Genomic DNA, 23,794 nt, shown 5'->3' with positions numbered 1-23,794 from the left:
ATGTTTGTTGATGACAACCTCAGGTTATGAATGTTATTATGTTTGATGATAATAACCTCAGGTTATGAATGTTATTATGTATGATGATAATAACCTCAGGTTATGAATGTTATTATGTTTGATGATAATGACCTCAGGTTATGAATGTTATTATGTTTGATGATAATAACCTCAGGTTATGAATGTTATTATGTTTAATAATAACCTCAGGTTGTAAATGTTATTATGTTTGATGATAATAACCTCAGGTTGTAAATGTTATTATGTTTAATAATAACCTCAGGTTGTAAATGTTATTATGTTTGATGATAATAACCTCAGGTTGTAAATGTTATTATGTTTAATAATAACCTCAGGTTATGAATGTTATTATGTTTGATGATAATAACCAGGTTGTAAATGTTATTATGTTTGATGATAATAACCTCAGGTTATGAATGTTATTATGTTTGATGATAATAACCTCAGGTTGTAAATGTTATTATGTTTGATGATAATAACCTCAGGTTGTAAATGTTATTATGTTTGATGATAATAACCTCAGGTTGTAAATGTTATGATGTTTGATGATAATAACCTCAGGTTATGAATGTTATTATGTTTGATGATAATAACCTCAGGTTGTAAATGTTATTATGTTTGATGATAATAACCTCAGGTTATGAATGTTATTATGTTTGATGATAATAACCTCAGGTTGTAAATGTTATTATGTTTGATGATAATAACCTCAGGTTATGAATGTTATTATGTTTGATGATAATAACCTCAGGTTATGAATGTTATTATGTTTGATGATAATAACCTCAGGTAATGAATGTTATTATGTTTGATGATAATAACCTCAGGTTATGAATGTTATTATGTTTGATGATAATGACCTCAGGTTATGAATGTTATTATGTTTGATGATAATAACCTCAGGTTGTAAATGTTATTATGTTTGATGATAATAACCTCAGGTAATGAATGTTATTATGTTTGATGATAATAACCTCAGGTTATGAATGTTATTATGTTTGATGATAATAACCTCAGGTTGTAAATGTTATTATGTTTGATGATAATAACCTCAGGTTATGAATGTTATTATGTTTGATGATAATAACCTCAGGTTGTAAATGTTATGATGTTTGAGGAGAATGACCTGAGGAGGGCAGGCTGAGGAGGGCAGGCTGAGGAGGGCAGGCTGAGGAGGGCAACCTGAGGAGGGCAACCTGAGGAGGGCAGGCTGAGGAGGGCAGGCTGAGGAGGGCAGGCTGAGGAGGGCAACCTGAGGAGGGCAGGCTGAGGAGGGCAACCTGAGGAGGGCAACCTGAGGAGGGCAGGCTGAGGAGGGCAGGCTGAGGAGGGCAACCTGAGGAGGGCAGCCTGAGGAGGGCAGGCTGAGGAGGGCAACCTGAGGAGGGTAACCTGAGGAGGGCAGGCTGAGGAGGGCAGCCTGAGGAGGGCAGCCTGAGGAGGGCAGGCTGAGGAGGGCAGCCTGAGGAGGGCAACCTGAGGAGGGCAGGCTGAGGAGGGCAACCTGAGGAGGGCAACCTGAGGAGGGCAGCTGAGGAGGGCAGGCTGAGGAGGGCAGCCTGAGGAGGGCAGCCTGAGGAGGGCAGCCTGAGGAGGGCAACCTGAGGAGGGCAACCTGAGGAGGGCAGCTGAGGAGGGTAACCTGAGGAGGGCAGCTGAGGAGGGCAGGCTGAGGAGGGCAGCCTGAGGAGGGCAACCTGAGGAGGGCAACCTGAGGAGGGCAGCCTGAGGAGGGCAGCCTGAGGAGGGCAGCCTGAGGAGGGCAGGCTGAGGAGGGCAACCTGAGGAGGGCAGGCTGAGGAGGGCAGGCTGAGGAGGGCAGCCTGAGGAGGGCAACCTGAGGAGGGCAACCTGAGGAGGGCAGCTGAGGAGGGCAGCCTGAGGAGGGCAGGCCTGAGGAGGGCAGGCTGAGGAGGGCAGCCTGAGGAGGGCAACCTGAGGAGGGCAGGCTGAGGAGGGCAGGCTGAGGAGGGCAGCCTGAGGAGGGCAACCTGAGGAGGGCAAGCCTGAGGAGGGCAACCTGAGGAGGGCAGGCTGAGGAGGGCAACCTGAGGAGGGCAACCTGAGGAGGGCAGGCTGAGGAGGGCAACCTGAGGAGGGCAGCCTGAGGAGGGCAACCTGAGGAGGGCAGGCTGAGGAGGGCAACCTGAGGAGGGCAGCCTGAGGAGGGCAACCTGAGGAGGGCAACCTGAGGAGGGCAACCTGAGGAGGGCAGCCTGAGGAGGGCAACCTGAGGAGGGCAGGCTGAGGAGGGCAACCTGAGGAGGGCAACCTGAGGAGGGCAGGCTGAGGAGGGCAACCTGAGGAGGGCAGGCTGAGGAGGGCAGGCTGAGGAGGGCAACCTGAGGAGGGCAAGCCTGAGGAGGGCAACCTGAGGAGGGCAACCTGAGGAGGGCAGGCTGAGGAGGGCAACCTGAGGAGGGCAACCTGAGGAGGGCAGGCTGAGGAGGGCAACCTGAGGAGGGCAGCCTGAGGAGGGCAGCCTGAGGAGGGCAAGCTGAGGAGGGCAAGCTGAGGAGGGCAACCTGAGGAGGGCAGCCTGAGGAGGGCAGCCTGAGGAGGGCAGCCTGAGGAGGGCAGCCTGAGGAGGGCAGCTGAGGAGGGCAGGCTGAGGAGGGCAGGCTGAGGAGGGCAGGCTGAGGAGGGTAGGTCAGTTAAGAAATGATGAGGTAAGAGCGCCGTGTGGTCATGAGAGGAACCTGTATGAGATGGTTGATGAGGGAGATGGTTGAGTGAGGAGAGGCTGGCTGATGGCTACCATACATGCCTCAAGTGGAAGTAGGAAACCAAGGAGGAGATGGAGTGAGAGATGATCAGGACCTAAGTGTACATATGGGAGACATGCCATGACTAGAATGAACTGGATTGTTATGGTTTATATAGGGCAACGACGTGCTCTCCATGGGCTGTAGCCGGCCATATAAATCATGAAAGGAGATGCATGAAAGTTTTGTGAGGCATTGTTGTCAAGAGAAAGTACTCGTTGTAGAGTAGTATAACAGCAGATCAAGAGTACATGTGAGTGAATGAGATCATTTCTTCACCTGTTCCTCTTTCAAACTCACTAATGTAAGAAATAGTATCAAGAAAGATGTATGAGAAGGTGATGACCCTAATATTTTCATTCTTATATAGCTTGATATTCTGCTAAATGGACGAGCTGTACCGGAATTGTCAACCATCATCCATGCTTCACAAGCCAGAGCATTGGCCAAGAAGATCTGTGAGAAATTAAAAGATGTCTTACCTCGTCAGCTGTTCCAGGTATGATATAATTGTGATTATATCATTGTGCACTGCCAACATATGTGTCTCCTGACCCACTTACCTTCAGTCATTATGTACCTTCATCTTAATGAACCATATGTGTCTTCTGACCCACTTACCTTCAGTCATTATGTACCTTCATCTTAATGAACCATATGTGTCTCCTGACCCACTTACCTTCAGTCATTATGTACCTTCATCTTAATGAACCATATGTGTCTCCTGACCCACTTACCTTCAGTCATTATGTACCTTCATCTTAATGAACCATATGTGTCTTCTGACCCACTTACCTTCAGTCATTATGTACCTTCATCTTAATGAACCATATGTGTCTCCTGACCCACTTACCTTCAGTCATTATGTACCTTCATCTTAATGAACCATATGTGTCTCCTGACCCACTTACCTTCAGTCATTATGTACCTTCATCTTAATGAACCATATGTATATCCTGACCCACTTACCTTCAGTCATTATGTACCTTCATCTTAATGAACCATATGTGTCTCCTGACCCACTTACCTTCAGTCATTATGTACCTTCATCTTAATGAACCATATGTGTCTCCTGACCCACTTACCTTCAGTCATTATGTACCTTCATCTTAATGAACCATATGTGTCTCCTGACCCTAAATGTGTGTCTCACATTCGTACAGCACCGATCACATGTCTCACATCCGTACAGCACCGATCACATGTCTCACATCCGTACAGCACCGATCACATGTCTCACAGCCGAAACAGCACCGATCACATCGTCTCACATTCTTCAGGCAACCGATCACATGTCTCACATTCGTACAGCACGGGAATAGCGATCACATGTCTCACATCCGTACAGCACCGATCACATGTCTCACATCCGTACAGCACTGATCACATGTCTCACATCCGTACCGCACCGATCACATGTCTCACAGCCGAACATCACCCATCACATGTCTCAGCCAATCGGCACCGATCACATTTTTCACAGTCGAACAGCACCAATCACATGTCTCACAGCCGAACAGCACCGATCACATGTCTCACAGTCGAGCAGCACCGATCACATGTCTCACAGCCGAACAGCACCGATCACATGTCTCACAGCCGAACAGCACCGATCACATGTCTCACAGCCGAACAGCATCGATCACATGTCTCACAGCCGAACAGCACCGATCACATGTCTCACAGCCGAACAGCATCGATCACATGTCTCACAGCCGAACAGCATCGATCACATGTCTCATCCGCACAGCACCGATCACATACATCACATTCGGAGAGCACTGATCACATGTCTCACATCTGTACAGCACTGATCACATGTCTCACATCTGTACAGCACCGATCACATGTCTCGCATCCGTACAGCACCGATCACATGTCTCACATTCGTTCAGCACCGATCACATGTCTCACATCCACGTCGCTCAGATCACATGTCACATCCGTGCAGCACCGATCACGTCTTACATCAGTACAGCTCCGATCACATGTCTCACATCCGTACAGCACCGATCACGTTTCGCATCTGTACAGCACCGATCACATGTCTCGCATCCGTACAGCACCGATCACATGTCACATCTGTACAGCACCGATCACATGTCTTACATCTGTACAGCACCGATCACATATCTCACATCCGTACAGCACCGATCACATGTCCCACATCTTTACAGCACCGATCACATGTCTCACATCCGTACAGCACCGATCACATGTCTCACATCAGTACAGCTCCGATCACATGTCTCACATCCGTACAGCACCGATCACATGTCTCACATCCGTACAGCACCGATCACATGTCTCACATCCGTACAGCACCGATCACATGTCTCACATCCGTACAGCACCGATCACATGTCTCACATTCGTTCAGCACCGATCACATGTCTCACATTCGTACCGCACCGATCACATGTCTCACATCCGTACAGCACCGATCACATGTCTCACATTCGTTCAGCACCGATCACATGTCTCACATCTGTACAGCACCGATCACATGTCTCACATCCGTACAGCACCGATCACATGTCTCACATCCGTACCGCACCGATCACATGTCTCACAGCCGAACATCACCCATCACATGTCTCAGCCAATCGGCACCGATCACATTTTTCACAGTCGAGCAGCACCGATCACATGTCTCACAGCCGAACAGCACCGATCACATGTCTCACAGTCGAGCAGCACCGATCACATGTCTCACAGCCGAACAGCACCGATCACATGTCTCACATCCGTACAGCACCGATCACATGTCTCACAGCCGAACAGCACCGATCACATGTCTCACAGCCGAACAGCACCGATCACATGTCTCACAGCCGAACAGCACCGATCACATGTCTCACAGCCGAACAGCACCGATCACATGTCTCACAGTCGAGCAGCACCGATCACATGTCTCACAGCCGAACAGCACCGATCACATGTCTCACAGCCGAACAGCACCGATCACATGTCTCACAGCCGAACAGCACCGATCACATGTCTCACAGCCGAACAGCACCGATCACATGTCTCACAGCCGAACAGCACCGATCACATGTCTCACAGCCGAACAGCACCGATAGAGCTGTTGTAACCCCTTAGTCCTCTCACTTCATCTCTTATGGTTCCGTCTGCTGCCTCCACTCTTCGCTCCCAAATATTGACGAACTCCCAAATATTGACGAACTCCCAAATATTGACGTAACTCCCGAATTTTGATGTAACTCCCAGATATTGACGTATCTCCCAATATTGACGTAACTCCCAAATATTGACGCAACTCCCAAATATTGACGTAACTCCTAAGTATTGATGGAACTTCTAAATATTGACGTAACTCCCAAACACTGACGTAACTCCTAAATATTGACGTAAGTCCTAAATATTGACGTAACTTCTAAATATTGACGCAACTCCCAAATATTGACGTAACTCCCAAATATTGACGGAACTTCTAAATATTGACGTAACTCCCAAACATTGACGTAACTCCTAAATATTGACGTAACTCCTAAATATTGACGTAACTCCTAAATATTGACGTAACTTCTGAATATTGATGCAACTCCCAAATACTGACGTAAGTCCTAAATATTGACGTAACTTCTAAATATTGACGTAACTCCCAAACATTGACGTAACTCCTAAATATTGACGTAACTCCTAAATATTGACGTAACTTCTGAATATTGACGCCACTCCCAAATATTGACGTAAGTCCTAAATATTGACGTAACTTCTAAATATTGACGTAACTCCCAAACATTGACGTAACTCTTAAATATTGACGTAACTCCTAAATATTGACGTAACTCTTAAATATTGACGTAACTTCTGAATATTGACGCCACTCCCAAATATTGACGTAAGTCCTAAATATTGACGTAACTTCTAAATATTGACGTAACTCCCAAACATTGACGTAACTCCTAAATATTGACGTAACTCCTAAATATTGACGTAACTTCTGAATATTGACGCCACTCCCAAATATTGACGTAAGTCCTAAATATTGACGTAACTTCTAAATATTGACGTAACTCCCAAACATTGACGTAACTCTTAAATATTGACGTAACTCCTAAATATTGACGTAACTCTTAAATATTGACGTAACTCCTAAATATTGACGTAACTCCCAAACATTGACGTAACTCCTAAATATTGACGTAATGGTTATATATTGCTATTAAGTCTTGGAACTTGAATGGTTTGTGATGGTTATCAGTTGTAATGAGTTAATGTGGTTCCATAATATGACTTGTGTGAGAGTGAGTACAGGAGCAGTTCAATGTTACTGTTGTTCACAATTATGTTTACATGATACAGGAGCAGTTCATGTTACTGTTGTTCACAATTATGTTTACATGATACAGGAGCAGTTCATGATACTGTTGTTCACAATTATGTTTACATGATACAGGAGCAGTTCATGATACTGTTGTTCACAATTATGTTTACATGATACAGGAGCAGTTCATGTTACTGTTGTTCACAATTATGTTTACATGATACAGGAGCAGTTCATGTTACTGTTGTTCACAATTATGTTTACATGATACAGGAGCAGTTCATGTTACTGTTGTTCACAATTATGTTTACATGATACAGGAGCAGTTCAATGTTACTGTTGTTCACAATTATGTTTACATGATACAGGAGCAGTTCATGTTACTGTTGTTCACAATTATGTTTACATGATACAGGAGCAGTTCATGTTACTGTTGTTCACAATTATGTTTACATGATACAGGAGCAGTTCATGTTACTGTTGTTCACAATTATGTTTACATGATACAGGAGCAGTTCATGTTACTGTTGTTCACAATTATGTTTACATGATACAGGAGCAGTTCATGTTACTGTTGTTCACAATTATGTTTACATGATACAGGAGCAGTTCATGTTACTGTTGTTCACAATTATGTTTACATGATACAGGAGCAGTTCATGTTACTGTTGTTCACAATTATGTTTACATGATACAGGAGCAGTTCATGTTACTGTTGTTCACAATTATGTTTACATGATACAGGAGCAGTTCATGTTACTGTTGTTCACAATTATGTTTACATGATACAGGAGCAGTTCATGTTACTGTTGTTCACAATTATGTTTACATGATACAGGAGCAGTTCATGTTACTGTTGTTCACAATTATGTTTACATGATACAGGAGCAGTTCATGTTACTGTTGTTCACAATTATGTTTACATGATACAGGAGCAGTTCATGTTACTGTTGTTCACAATTATGTTTACATGATACAGGAGCAGTTCATGTTACTGTTGTTCACAATTATGTTTACATGATACAGGAGCAGTTCATGTTACTGTTGTTCACAATTATGTTTACATGATACAGGAGCAGTTCATGTTACTGTTGTTCACAATTATGTTTACATGATACAGGAGCAGTTCATGTTACTGTTGTTCACAATTATGTTTACATGATACAGGAGCAGTTCATGTTACTGTTGTTCACAATTATGTTTACATGATACAGGAGCAGTTCATGATACTGTTGTTCACAATTATGTTTACATGATACAGGAGCAGTTCATGATACTGTTGTTCACAATTATGTTTACATGATACAGGAGCAGTTCATGATACTGTTGTTCACAATTATGTTTACATGATACAGGAGCAGTTCATGATACTGTTGTTCACAATTATGTTTACATGATACAGGAGCAGTTCATGATACTGTTGTTCACAATTATGTTTACATGATACAGGAGCAGTTCATGATACTGTTGTTCACAATTATGTTTACATGATACAGGAGCAGTTCATGTTACTGTTGTTCACAATTATGTTTACATGATACAGGAGCAGTTCATGTTACTGTTGTTCACAATTATGTTTACATGATACAGGAGCAGTTCATGTTACTGTTGTTCACAATTATGTTTACATGATACAGGAGCAGTTCATGTTACTGTTGTTCACAATTATGTTTACATGATACAGGAGCAGTTCATGTTACTGTTGTTCACAATTATGTTTACATGATACAGGAGCAGTTCATGTTACTGTTGTTCACAATTATGTTTACATGATACAGGAGCAGTTCATGTTACTGTTGTTCACAATTATGTTTACATGATACAGGAGCAGTTCATGTTACTGTTGTTCACAATTATGTTTACATGATACAGGAGCAGTTCATGTTACTGTTGTTCACAATTATGTTTACATGATACAGGAGCAGTTCATGTTACTGTTGTTCACAATTATGTTTACATGATACAGGAGCAGTTCATGTTACTGTTGTTCACAATTATGTTTACATGATACAGGAGCAGTTCATGTTACTGTTGTTCACAATTATGTTTACATGATACAGGAGCAGTTCATGTTACTGTTGTTCACAATTATGTTTACATGATACAGGAGCAGTTCATGTTACTGTTGTTCACAATTATGTTTACATGATACAGGAGCAGTTCATGTTACTGTTGTTCACAATTATGTTTACATGATACAGGAGCAGTTCATGTTACTGTTGTTCACAATTATGTTTACATGATACAGGAGCAGTTCATGTTACTGTTGTTCACAATTATGTTTACATGATACAGGAGCAGTTCATGTTACTGTTGTTCACAATTATGTTTACATGATACAGGAGCAGTTCATGTTACTGTTGTTCACAATTATGTTTACATGATACAGGAGCAGTTCATGTTACTGTTGTTCACAATTATGTTTACATGATACAGGAGCAGTTCATGTTACTGTTGTTCACAATTATGTTTACATGATACAGGAGCAGTTCATGTTACTGTTGTTCACAATTATGTTTACATGATACAGGAGCAGTTCATGTTACTGTTGTTCACAATTATGTTTACATGATACAGGAGCAGTTCATGTTACTGTTGTTCACAATTATGTTTACATGATACAGGAGCAGTTCATGTTACTGTTGTTCACAATTATGTTTACATGATACAGGAGCAGTTCATGTTACTGTTGTTCACAATTATGTTTACATGATACAGGAGCAGTTCATGTTACTGTTGTTCACAATTATGTTTACATGATACAGGAGCAGTTCATGTTACTGTTGTTCACAATTATGTTTACATGATACAGGAGCAGTTCATGTTACTGTTGTTCACAATTATGTTTACATGATACAGGAGCAGTTCAATGTTACTGTTGTTCACAATTATGTTTACATGATACAGGAGCAGTTCATGTTACTGTTGTTCACAATTATGTTTACATGATACAGGAGCAGTTCAATGTTACTGTTGTTCACAATTATGTTTACATGATACAGGAGCAGTTCATGTTACTGTTGTTCACAATTATGTTCACATGATACAGGAGCAGTTCATGTTACTGTTGTTCACAATTATGTTTACATGATACAGGAGCAGTTCAATGTTACTGTTGTTCACAATTATGTTTACATGATACAGGAGCAGTTCATGTTACTGTTGTTCACAATTATGTTTACATGATACAGGAGCAGTTCATGTTACTGTTGTTCACAATTATGTTTACATGATACAGGAGCAGTTCATGTTACTGTTGTTCACAATTATGTTTACATGATACAGGAGCAGTTCATGTTACTGTTGTTCACAATTATGTTTACATGATACAGGAGCAGTTCATGTTACTGTTGTTCACAATTATGTTTACATGATACAGGAGCAGTTCATGTTACTGTTGTTCACAATTATGTTTACATGATACAGGAGCAGTTCATGATACTGTTGTTCACAATTATGTTTACATGATACAGGAGCAGTTCATGTTACTGTTGTTCACAATTATGTTTACATGATACAGGAGCAGTTCATGTTACTGTTGTTCACAATTATGTTTACATGATACAGGAGCAGTTCATGTTACTGTTGTTCACAATTATGTTTACATGATACAGGAGCAGTTCATGTTACTGTTGTTCACAACTATGTTTCCAGATTGCAATCCAGGCAGCTGTTGGAGCCAAGATCCTGGCACGAACCAACATACAGGCTGTGCGGAAAGACGTTCTCTCTAAGTGTGTAAGTTCAGTGCAGTATTTGCTTCAGTCATCATGATCTTAATGTTAAGACAGTTATTGTTGCTAAATGATAATTAAAGACAAAGACTTAGGAAGTAAGTGATGGGCAAGTTGTGGTGAATATGGAATGAACAGTGTAAGACGAAATATATGACTGAAGATATCAGTCAGATGGCCGAGGAGGGACAATCATATTATAAAGTATTACATTAAAGCTACAGGGTCTACATATGTTTACAAGATGGAGTCCAGTCTACTTCTGCGAAGTATACAAAAGTTCTTATATCTCAAGATTACAGCTCATCTTAGTGATGAGGGAAGCATGTTTCCGTGTTACTGAATCTTGAGGTTGTAACATGTTTCCGTGTTACTGAATCTTGAGGTTGTAACATGTTTCCGTGTTACTGAATCTTGAGGTTGTAACATGTTTCCGTGTTACTGAATCTTGAGGTTGTAACATGTTTCCGTGTTACTGAATCTTGAGGTTGTAACATGTTTCCGTGTTACTGAATCTTGAGGTTGTAACATGTTTCCGTGTTACTGAATCTTGAGGTTGTAACATGTTTCCGTGTTACTGAATCTTGAGGTTGTAACATGTTTCCGTGTTACTGAATCTTGAGGTTGTAACATGTTTCCGTGTTACTGAATCTTGAGGTTGTAACATGTTTCCGTGTTACTGAATCTTGAGGTTGTAACATGTTTCCGTGTTACTGAATCTTGAGGTTGTAACATGTTTCCGTGTTACTGAATCTTGAGGTTGTAACATGTTTCCGTGTTACTGAATCTTGAGGTTGTAACATGTTTCCGTGTTACTGAATCTTGAGGTTGTAACATGTTTCCGTGTTACTGAATCTTGAGGTTGTAACATGTTTCCGTGTTACTGAATCTTGAGGTTGTAACATGTTTCCGTGTTACTGAATCTTGAGGTTGTAACATGTTTCCGTGTTACTGAATCTTGAGGTTGTAACATGTTTCCGTGTTACTGAATCTTGAGGTTGTAACATGTTTCCGTGTTACTGAATCTTGAGGTTGTAACATGTTTCCGTGTTACTGAATCTTGAGGTTGTAACATGTTTCCGTGTTACTGAATCTTGAGGTTGTAACATGTTTCCGTGTTACTGAATCTTGAGGTTGTAACATGTTTCCGTGTTACTGAATCTTGAGGTTGTAACATGTTTCCGTGTTACTGAATCTTGAGGTTGTAACATGTTTCCGTGTTACTGAATCTTGAGGTTGTAACATGTTTCCGTGTTACTGAATCTTGAGGTTGTAACATGTTTCCGTGTTACTGAATCTTGAGGTTGTAACATGTTTCCGTGTTACTGAATCTTGAGGTTGTAACATGTTTCCGTGTTACTGAATCTTGAGGTTGTAACATGTTTCCGTGTTACTGAATCTTGAGGTTGTAACATGTTTCCGTGTTACTGAATCTTGAGGTTGTAACATGTTTCCGTGTTACTGAATCTTGAGGTTGTAACATGTTTCCGTGTTACTGAATCTTGAGTTGTAACATGTTCCAGTGTTACTGAATCTGAGTTGTAACATGTTATATCCATGTTACTGAATTAGTGTAACATGTTCATCCAGTGTTACTGAATCTTAGGTTGTAACATGTTGTCCGTGTTACTGAATCTTGAGGTTGTCATGTTTCCGTGTTACAGAATTTGAGTGTAACATGTTTTGTAATAACTTATCTAAATGTGTCATTGTTACGATTTGAGTTAGAAATTATATTTATAACTCTTGAGGTTCCGTAATGAAATATTTACCTATACAATCTTATTAACTTTCATTTATAACTTATTATACATTTTCCTATTACTAATTTTGTAACATTGACTATAATTAACAATTATTCATATATGAATCTTATTTAACAATACATAATATATAACTTACATACATTTTACATTATACATTATATAACTATATACCATAATTATATAACTTCCTACATTATTATAACTATATACCTTACATTATATAACTATATACCATACATTATATAACTATATACCATACATTATATAACTATATACCATACATTATATAACTATATACCATACATTATATAACTATATACCATACATTATATAACTATATACCATACATTATATAACTATATACCATACATTATATAACTATATACCATACATTATATAACTATATACCATACATTATATAACTATATACCATACATTATATAACTATATACCATACATTATATAACTATATACCATACATTATATAACTATATACCATACATTATATAACTATATACCATACATTATATAACTATATACCATACATTATATAACTATATACCATACATTATATAACTATATACCATACATTATATAACTATATACCATACATTATATAACTATATACCATACATTATATAACTATATACCATACATTATATAACTGTATACCATACATTATATAACTATATACCATACATTATATTATACATTATATAACTATATACCATACATTATATAACTATATACCATACATTATATAACTATATACCATACATTATATAACTATATACCATACATTATATAACTATATACCATACATTATATAACTATATACCATACATTATATAACTATATACCATACATTATATAACTATATACCATACATTATATAACTATATACCATACATTATATAACTATATACCATACATTATATAACTGTATACCATACATTATATAACTATATACCATACATTATATAACTATATACCATACATTATATAACTATATACCATACATTATATAACTATATACCATACATTATATAACTATATACCATACATTATATAACTATATACCATACATTATATAACTATATACCATACATTATATAACTATATACCATACATTATATAACTATATACCATACATTATATAACTATATACCATACATTATATAACTATATACCATACATTATATAACTATATACCATACATTATATAACTATATACCATACATTATATAACTATATACCATACATTATATAACTATATACCATACATTATATAACTATATACCATACATTATATAACTATATACCATACATTATATAACTATATACCATACATTATATAACTATATACCATACATTATATAACTATATACCATACATTATATAACTATATACCATACATTATATAACTATATACCATACATTATATAACTATATACCATACATTATATAACTATATACCATACATTATATAACTATATACCATACATTATATAACTATATACCATACATTATATAACTATATACCATACATTATATAACTATATACCATACATTATATAACTATATACCATACATTATATAACTATATACCATACATTATATAACTATATACCATACATTATATAACTATATACCATACATTATATAACTATATACCATACATTATATAACTATATACCATACATTATATAACTATATACCATACATTATATAACTATATACCATACATTATATAACTATATACCATACATTATATAACTATATACCATACATTATATAACTATATACCATACATTATATAACTATATACCATACATTATATAACTATATACCATACATTATATAACTGTATACCATACATTATATAACTATATACCATACATTATATAACTATATACCATACATTATATAACTATATACCATACATTATATAACTATATACCATACATTATATAACTATATACCATACATTATATAACTATATACCATACATTATATAACTATATACCATACATTATATAACTATATACCATACATTATATAACTGTATACCATACATTATATAACTATATACCATACATTATATAACTATATACCATACATTATATAACTATATACCATACATTATATAACTATATACCATACATTATATAACTATATACCATACATTATATAACTGTATACCATACATTATATAACTATATACCATACATTATATAACTATATACCATACATTATATAACTATATACCATACATTATATAACTATATACCATACATTATATAACTGTATACCATACATTATATAACTATATACCATACATTATATAACTATATACCATACATTATATAACTGTATACCATACATTATATAACTATATACCATACATTATATAACTATATACCATACATTATATAACTGTATACCATACATTATATAACTATATACCATACATTATATAACTATATACCATACATTATATAACTGTATACCATACATTATATAACTATATACCATACATTATATAACTATATACCATACATTATATAACTGTATACCATACATTATATAACTATATACCATACATTATATAACTATATACCATACATTATATAACTGTATACCATACATTATATAACTATATACCATACATTATATAACTATATACCATACATTATATAACTATATACCATACATTATATAACTATATACCATACATTATATAACTATATACCATACATTATATAACTGTATACCATACATTATATAACTATATACCATACATTATATAACTATATACCATACATTATATAACTATATACCATACATTATATAACTATATACCATACATTATATAACTGTATACCATACATTATATAACTGTATACCATACATTATATAACTATATACCATACATTATATAACTATATACCATACATTATATAACTATATACCATACATTATATAACTGTATACCATACATTATATAACTATATACCATACATTATATAACTATATACCATACATTATATAACTATATACCATACATTATATAACTGTATACCATACATTATATAACTATATACCATACATTATATAACTATATACCATACATTATATAACTATATACCATACATTATATAACTATATACCATACATTATATAACTGTATACCATACATTATATAACTGTATACCATACATTATATAACTATATACACCATACATTATATAACTGTATACCATACATTATATAACTATATACCATACATTATATAACTGTATACCATACATTGTATAACTGTATACCATACATTATATAACTGTATACCATACATTATATAACTATATACCATACATTATATAACTGTATACCATACATTATATAACTATATACCATACATTATATAACTGTATACCATTCATTATATAACTATATACCATACATTATATAACTGTATACCATACATTATATAACTGTATACCATACATTATATAACTATATACCATACATTATATAACTGTATACCATACATTATATAACTATATACCATACATTATATAACTGTATACCATACATTATATAACTGTATACCATACATTATATAACTGTATACCATACATTATATAACTATATACCATACATTATATAACTATATACCATACATTATATAACTATATACCATACATTATATAACTATATACCATACATTATATAACTGTATACCATACATTATATAACTGTATACCATACATTATATAACTATATACCATACATTATATAACTATCGGTGAGGTAGGGGGGATAGAAGTCTACCTCTGTAGTCCATGTGTTTCAAAGAAGGCGACTAAAAGGGACGGGAGCGGGGGCTGGAAACCCTGCCCTTCTTGTATTTCAATTTCTGAGAAGGGGAAACAGAAGGAGTCATGCGGGGATGCTCATCCTTCTCGAAGGCTCAGACTGGGGTGTCTAAATGTGTGTGTGCACATCAAAACTCACTAATCTATAAGAGTATTTCAGTTTAATCATGACCTACAAGCCAGATAACCTCCTAAGGCCAATTATAAGCTCTATAGTTCTGCTACATATAAGATATCCAAGTGGTTGTGACATTAATGTCTCCCTTTGTGGGCACCATTTCAGATTCGCTCGTAAAAAGATAGCGAGGATCTGGTTTGAAAGCTGAAAACCATAAATGTGATATATCTAAAAGATTAGTGAGTTTTAATGTGAAATCGCTGTTGACCATCATCATTCCCGGTGGATGATGTGTTAACCTTCATCCCAAACATCTTGGGAAACAAAATGTGATCTTGAAAACTGAGGTTTACACAAAACCTACATAGATATTGTCTTATGTCCACTATTATTCATTATATTAATGTAAAAAGACCGGCTTTCATATCTAGGTACCTCAAGACATATAGGCTTTCAGATCATGAATTTTTAGAAAATGAACTGAAAATGATTTAGTACATTAGACACAAACTAAGATCTTTTTCTTTCTTTCAAACTATTCGCCATTTCCCGCATTAGCGAGCTAGCGTTAAGAACACAGGACTGGGCCTTGAGGGAATACCCTCACCTGGCCCAATTCTCTGTTCCTTCTTTTGGAAAAAAAAAAAAAAAAAAAAACGAGAGGGGAGGATTTCCAGCCCCCCGCTCCCTCCCCTTTTAGTCGCCTTCTACGACACGCAGGGAATACGTGGGAAGTATTCTTTCTCCCCTATCCCCAGGGATAAAGATAATGTTCTCGACTTCCACACATTCTTCAAGGCTCCCAGGATTTTCGCCCCCTCCCCCACCGTATGATTCACTTCCGCTTCCATGGTACCATCCGCTGCCAGATCCACTCCCAGATATCTAAAACATTTTACTTCCTCCAGTTTTTCTCCATTCAAACTTACCTCCCAATTGACTTGACCCTCAACCCTACTGTACTTAATAACCTTGCTCTTATTCACATTTACTCTTAACTTTCTTCTTTCACACACTTTACTACCAAACTCAGTCACCAGCTTCTGCAGTTTCTCACATGAATCAGCCACCAGCGCTGTATCATCAGCAAACAACAACTGACTCACTTCCCAAGCTCTCTCATTCACAACAGACTTCATACTTGCCCCTCTTTCCAAAACTCTTGCATTCACCTCCCTAACAACCCCATCCATAAACAAATTAAACAACCATGGAAACATCACACATCCCTGCCGCAAACCTACATTCACTGAGAACCAATCACTTTCCTCTCTTCCTACACTTACACATGCCTTACATCCTCGATAAAAACTTTTCACTGCTAACAACTTGCCTCCCACACCATATACTCTTAATACCTTCCACAGAGCATCTCTATCAACTCTATCATATGCCTTCTCCAGATCCATAAATGCTACATACAAATCCATTTGCTTTTCTAAGTATTTCTCACATATATTCTTCAAAGCAAACACCTGATCCACACATCCTATACCACTTCTGAAACCACACTGCTCTTCCCCAGTCTGATGCTCTGTGCATGCCTTCACCCTCTCAATCAATACCCTCCCATATAATTTACCAGGAATACTCAACAAACTTATACCTCTGTAATTTGAGCACTCACTCTTATCCCCTTTGCCTTTGTACAGTGGCACTATGCACGCATTCCGCCAATCCTCAGGCACCTCACCATGAGTCATACATACATTGAATAACCTTACCAACCAGTCAACAATACAGTCACCCCCTTTTTTAATAAATTCCACTACAATACCATCCAAACCTGCTGCCTTGCCGGTTTTCATCTTCCGCAAAGCTTTTACTACCGCTTCTCTGTTTACCAAATCATTTTCCCTAACCCTCTCACTTTGCACACCACCTCGACCAAAACACTCTATATCTGCCACTCTATCATCAAACACATTCAACAAACCTTCAAATATATATATATATATATTTTTTTTTCCTTTATCGCTGTCTCCCGCGTTTGCGAGGTAGCGCAAGGAAACAGACGAAAGAAATGGCCCAACCCACCCCCATACACATGTATATACATACGTCCACACACGCAAATATACATACCTACACAGCTTTCCATGGTTTACCCCAGACGCTTCACATGCCCTGATTCAATCCACTGACAGCACGTCAACCCCGGTATACCACATCGATCCAATTCACTCTATTCCTTGCCCTCCTTTCACCCTCCTGCTTGTTCAGGCCCCGATCACACAAAATCTTTTTCACTCCATCTTTCCACCTCCAATTTGGTCTCCCACTTCTCCTCGTTCCCTCCACCTCCGACACATATATCCTCTTGGTCAATCTTTCCTCACTCATTCTCTCCATGTGCCCAAACCATTTCAAAACACCCTCTTCTGCTCTCTCAACCACGCTCTTTTTATTTCCACACATCTCTCTTACCCTTACGTTACTTACTCGATCAAAACCACTTCACACCACACATTGTCCTCAAACATCTCATTTCCAGCACATCCATCCTCCTGCGCACAACTCTATCCATAGCCCATGCCTCGCAACCATACAACATTGTTGGAACCACTATTCCTTCAAACATACCCATTTTTGCTTTCCGAGATAATGTTCTCGACTTCCACACATTCTTCAAGGCTCCCAGGATTTTCGCCCCCTCCCCCACCCTATGATCCACTTCCGCTTCCATGGTTCCATCCGCTGCCAGATCCACTCCCAGATATCTAAAACACTTTGCTTCCTCCAGTTTTGCTCCATTCAAACTTACTTCCCAATTGACTTGACCCTCAACCCTACTGTACCTAACAACCTTGCTCTTATTCACATTTACTCTTAACTTTCTTCTTTCACACACTTTACCAAACTCAGTCACCAGCTTCTGCAGTTTCTCACATGAATCAGCCACCAGCGCTGTATCATCAGCAAACAACAACTGACTCACATCCCAAGCTCTCTCATCCCCAACAGACTTCATACTTGCCCCTCTTTCCAAAACTCTTGCATTTACCTCCCTAACAACCCCATCCATAAACAAATTAAACAACCATGGAGACATCACACATCCCTGCCGCAAACCTACATTCACTGAGAACCAATCACTTTCCTCTCTTCCTACACGTACACATGCCTTACATCCTCGATAAAAACTTTTCACTGCTTCTAACAACTTGCCTCCCACACCATATATTCTTAATACCTTCCACAGAGCATCTCTATCAACTCTATCATATGCCCTCTCCAGATCCATAAATGCTACATACAAATCCATTTGCTTTTCTAAGTATTTCTCACATACATTCTTCAAAGCAAACACCTGATCCACACATCCTCTACCACTTCTGAAACCACACTGCTCTTCCCCAATTTTCTAATCAACCCACCTCCCACTCTTCTCATGCCACAAGCATCTTTTGCGCAATCCATTACTGATTCCCTAAATACACCCCATTCCTCCCCCACTCCCCTTACTTCCATTGTTCTCACCTTTTTCCATTCTGTACTCAGTCTCTCCTGGTACTTCCTCACACAAGTCTCCTTCCCAAGCTCACTTACTCTCACCACCCTCTTCACCCCAACATTCACTCTTCTTTTCTGAAAACCCATACAAATCTTCACCTTAGCCTCCACAAGATAATGATCAGACATCCCTCCAGTTGCACCTCTCAGCACATTAACATCCAAAAGTCTCTCTTTCGCGCGCCTGTCAAATATATATATATATATATATATATATATATATATATATATATATATATATATATATATATATATATATATATATATATGGAGAAGAACTGGAGGAAGTGAAGTGTTTTAGATATCTGGGAGTGGATCTGGCAGCGGATGGAACCATGGAAGCGGAAGTGGATCATAGGGTGGGGGAGGGGGCGAAAATTCTGGGGGCCTTGAAGAATGTGTGGAAGTCGAGAACATTATCTCGGAAAGCAAAAATGGGTATGTTTGAAGGAATAGTGGTTCCAACAATGTTGTATGGTTGCGAGGCGTGGGCTATGGATAGAGTTGTGCGCAGGAGGATGGATGTGCTGGAAATGAGATGTTTGAGGACAATGTGTGGTGTGAGGTGGTTTGATCGAGTGAGTAACGTAAGGGTAAGAGAGATGTGTGGAAATAAAAAGAGCGTGGTTGAGAGAGCAGAAGAGGGTGTTTTGAAGTGGTTTGGGCACATGGAGAGAATGAGTGAGGAAAGATTGACCAAGAGGATATATGTGTCGGAGGTGGAGGGAAGGAGGAGAAGAGGGAGACCAAATTGGAGGTGAAAAGATGGAGTGAAAAAGATTTTGTGTGATCGGGGCCTGAACAAGCAGGAGTGTGAAAGAAGGGCAAGGAATAGAGTGAATTGGAGCGATGTGGTATACCGGGGTTGACGTGCTGTCAGTGGATTGAATCGGGGCATGTGAAGCGTCTGGGGTAAACCATGGAAAGCTGTGTAGGTATGTATATTTGCGTGTGTGGACGTATGTATATACATGTGTATGGGGGTGGGTTGGGCCATTTCTTTCGTCTGTTTCCTTGCGCTACCTCGCAAACGCGGGAGACAGCGACAAAGCAAAAAAAAAAAAAAAAAAAAATATATATATATATATATATATATATATATATATATATATATATATATATATATATATATAATTTTTTTTTTTTTCTTTTAAACTATTCGCCATTTCCCGCGTTAGCGAGATAGCGTTAGGAACAGAGGACTGGGCCTTTTTTGGAATATCCTCACCTGGCCCCCTCTGTTCCTTCTTTTGGAAAATTGAAAAAAAAAAAAAAAAAACGAGAGGGGAGGATTTCCAGCCCCCCGCTCCCTCCCCCTTTAGTCGCCTTCTACGACACGCAGGGAATACGTGGGAAGTATTCTTAATCCCCTATCCCTAGGGATAATATATATATATATATATATATATATATATATATATATATATATATATATATATATATATATATATATATATATATACATATATATATATATATTGGTGCGAGTGGGAAGAGAGGAAAGTGATTTGTTCTCAGTGAATGTAGGTTTGCAGCAGGGGTACGTGATGTCTCTATGGTTGTTTAATTTGTTTATGGATGGGATTGTTATTTAGGTGAATGCAAGAGTTTTGGAAAGAGGGGCAAGCATGCAGTCTGTTGTGGATGAGAGAGCTTGGGAAGTGAGTCAGTTGTTGTTCGCTGATATACAACGCTGGTGGCTGATTCCGGTGAGAAACTGCAGAAGCTGGTGACTGAGTTTGGTAAAGTGCGTGAAAGAAGAAAGCTGAGAGTAAATGTGAATAAGAGCAAGGTTATTAGGTACAGTAGGGTAGAGGGATAAGTCAACTGGGAGGAATGTTTGAATGGAGAAAAACTGGAGGAAGTGAAGTCTTTTAGATATCTGGGAGTGGATTTGGCAGCAGATGGAACCATGAAAGCGGAAGTGAATCATAGTGTGGGGGAGGGGGTGAACGTTCTGGGAGCATTGAAAAAAATGTGTAGAAGGCGAAGACATTATCTCGGAAAGCAAAAATTGGTATGTTTGAAGGAATAGTGGTTCCAACAATGTTATATGGTTGCGAGGCGTGGGCTATGGATAGAGTTGTGCGCAGGAGGGTGGATGTGCTGGAAATGAGATGTTTAATGACAATATGTGGTGTGAGGTGGTTTGATCGAGTAAGTAATGAAAGGGTAAGAGAGATGTGTGGTAATAAAAAGAGCGTGGTTGAGAGGGCAGAAGAGGGTGTTTTGAAATGGTTTGGTCGCATGGAGAAAATGAGCGAGGAAAGATTGACAAAGGGGATATATGTGTCAGAGGTGGAGGGAATGAGAAGTGGAGACCAAATTGGAGGTGGAAAGATGAAGTGAAAAAGATTTTGAGTGATCGGGGTCTGAGCATGCAGGAGGGCGAAAGGCGTGCAAGGAATAGAGTGAATTGGAACGATGTGGTATACCGGGGTCGACGTGCTGTCAATGGATTGAACCAGGGCATGTGTAGCGTCTGTAGTAAACCATGGAAAGTTGTGTGAGGCCTGGATGTTGAAAGGGAGCTATAGTTTCGGTGCATTATACATGATAGAGACTGAATATGAACGAATGTGGCCTTTGTTGTCTTTTCCTAGCGCTACCTCGGGCACATGCGGGGGGAGGGGGCTGTTATTTCATGTGTAGCGGGGTGGCGACGGGAATGAATGAAGGCAGCAAGTATGAATTATGTACATGTGAATATATGTATATGTCTTCCTTTGAGTCCACGGGGAAAATGAAACACGATAAATTCCCAAGTTCACTTTCATGTAACAATCACATCATCAGGGGAGACACAGGAGAGAAGTATAACAGTTAGTTGATATACATCGAAGAGCCGAAGCTAGGATGCCATTTGGTAAACATGTGATTGTCCAAAACATACAACGAGCGTTCATAAACTTGTCATTTTACAAATTTTATCAACAATAAAGTTATCTAACTTGTATAGACCATTGCTAATATAAAGATTATAATTCTTTGTGTTCTTAGTAATAGAAGATTCAATGATATTTCTCTTGGTAACAGATTAGAGTTAATAATTGAGATGGTGTTACTCCAGTCAATACAATGATCATTGTTTTTAACGTGACTGAACAAGGCATTTGATTCTTGTCCCGTTCTTATACTATATTTATGTTGCTTAAGTCTAACATAAAAATCCTTACCAGTCTGACCAACATAAAATTTATCACAGTTTCCACAAGGCACTTTATAGATGCATCCAAGAGAATTTTCTGGTGAATTCCTGATTAATATATTCTTTATAGTATTATTGTTGCTAAAGGCAACATTTACATTAAAGGATTTAAGCAACATGGGAAACAAAGTGAAATTATTATTAAAAGGGAGAACTAAAAGATTCTTGGTGTCAATGGGAGGTTTGGGCTCAACTCTATAAAATTATTTCTTTGCTAACTTAAGAGATTTATCAATGAAAGATCTATATCTTAATGTAAATGTTGCCTTTAGCAACAATAATGCTATAAAGAATATCTTAATCAGGAATTTACCCGAAAATTCTCTTGGATGAATCTATAAAGTGCCTTGTGGAAACTGTGATAGATTTTATGTTATTCAGACTGGTAAGGATCTTTCTGTTAGACTTAAGCAACATAAATATAGTGTAAGAACGGGTCAAGAATCAAATGCCTTGTTTAATCACGTTAAAAACTATGATCATTGTATTGACTGGAGTAA

The 23,794-nt window shown here is 37.8% G+C and overlaps 1 protein-coding gene across 1 annotated transcript in view; it reads left to right on the top strand.

Annotated features, from left to right (window-relative positions):
• Positions 1–23,794, top strand: part of LOC139765356 (translation factor GUF1, mitochondrial-like) — a 135,554-nt gene that overhangs the window by 85,853 nt on the left and 25,907 nt on the right. Inside the window, exons 4-5 of the mRNA XM_071692738.1 lie at positions 3,157–3,285; positions 10,732–10,815. Coding sequence (XP_071548839.1) covers positions 3,157–3,285; positions 10,732–10,815 — 213 coding nt within the window. The remainder of the gene's footprint in view (positions 1–3,156; positions 3,286–10,731; positions 10,816–23,794) is intronic.

Source organism: Panulirus ornatus, chromosome 54 (genome assembly GCF_036320965.1).
Source record: "Panulirus ornatus isolate Po-2019 chromosome 54, ASM3632096v1, whole genome shotgun sequence".
In the NCBI taxonomy this organism is placed as follows: domain Eukaryota; kingdom Metazoa; phylum Arthropoda; class Malacostraca; order Decapoda; family Palinuridae; genus Panulirus; species Panulirus ornatus.
Note: the sequence above shows the minus strand (reverse complement) of the source record. Positions and strands in the feature narration are given on the sequence as shown.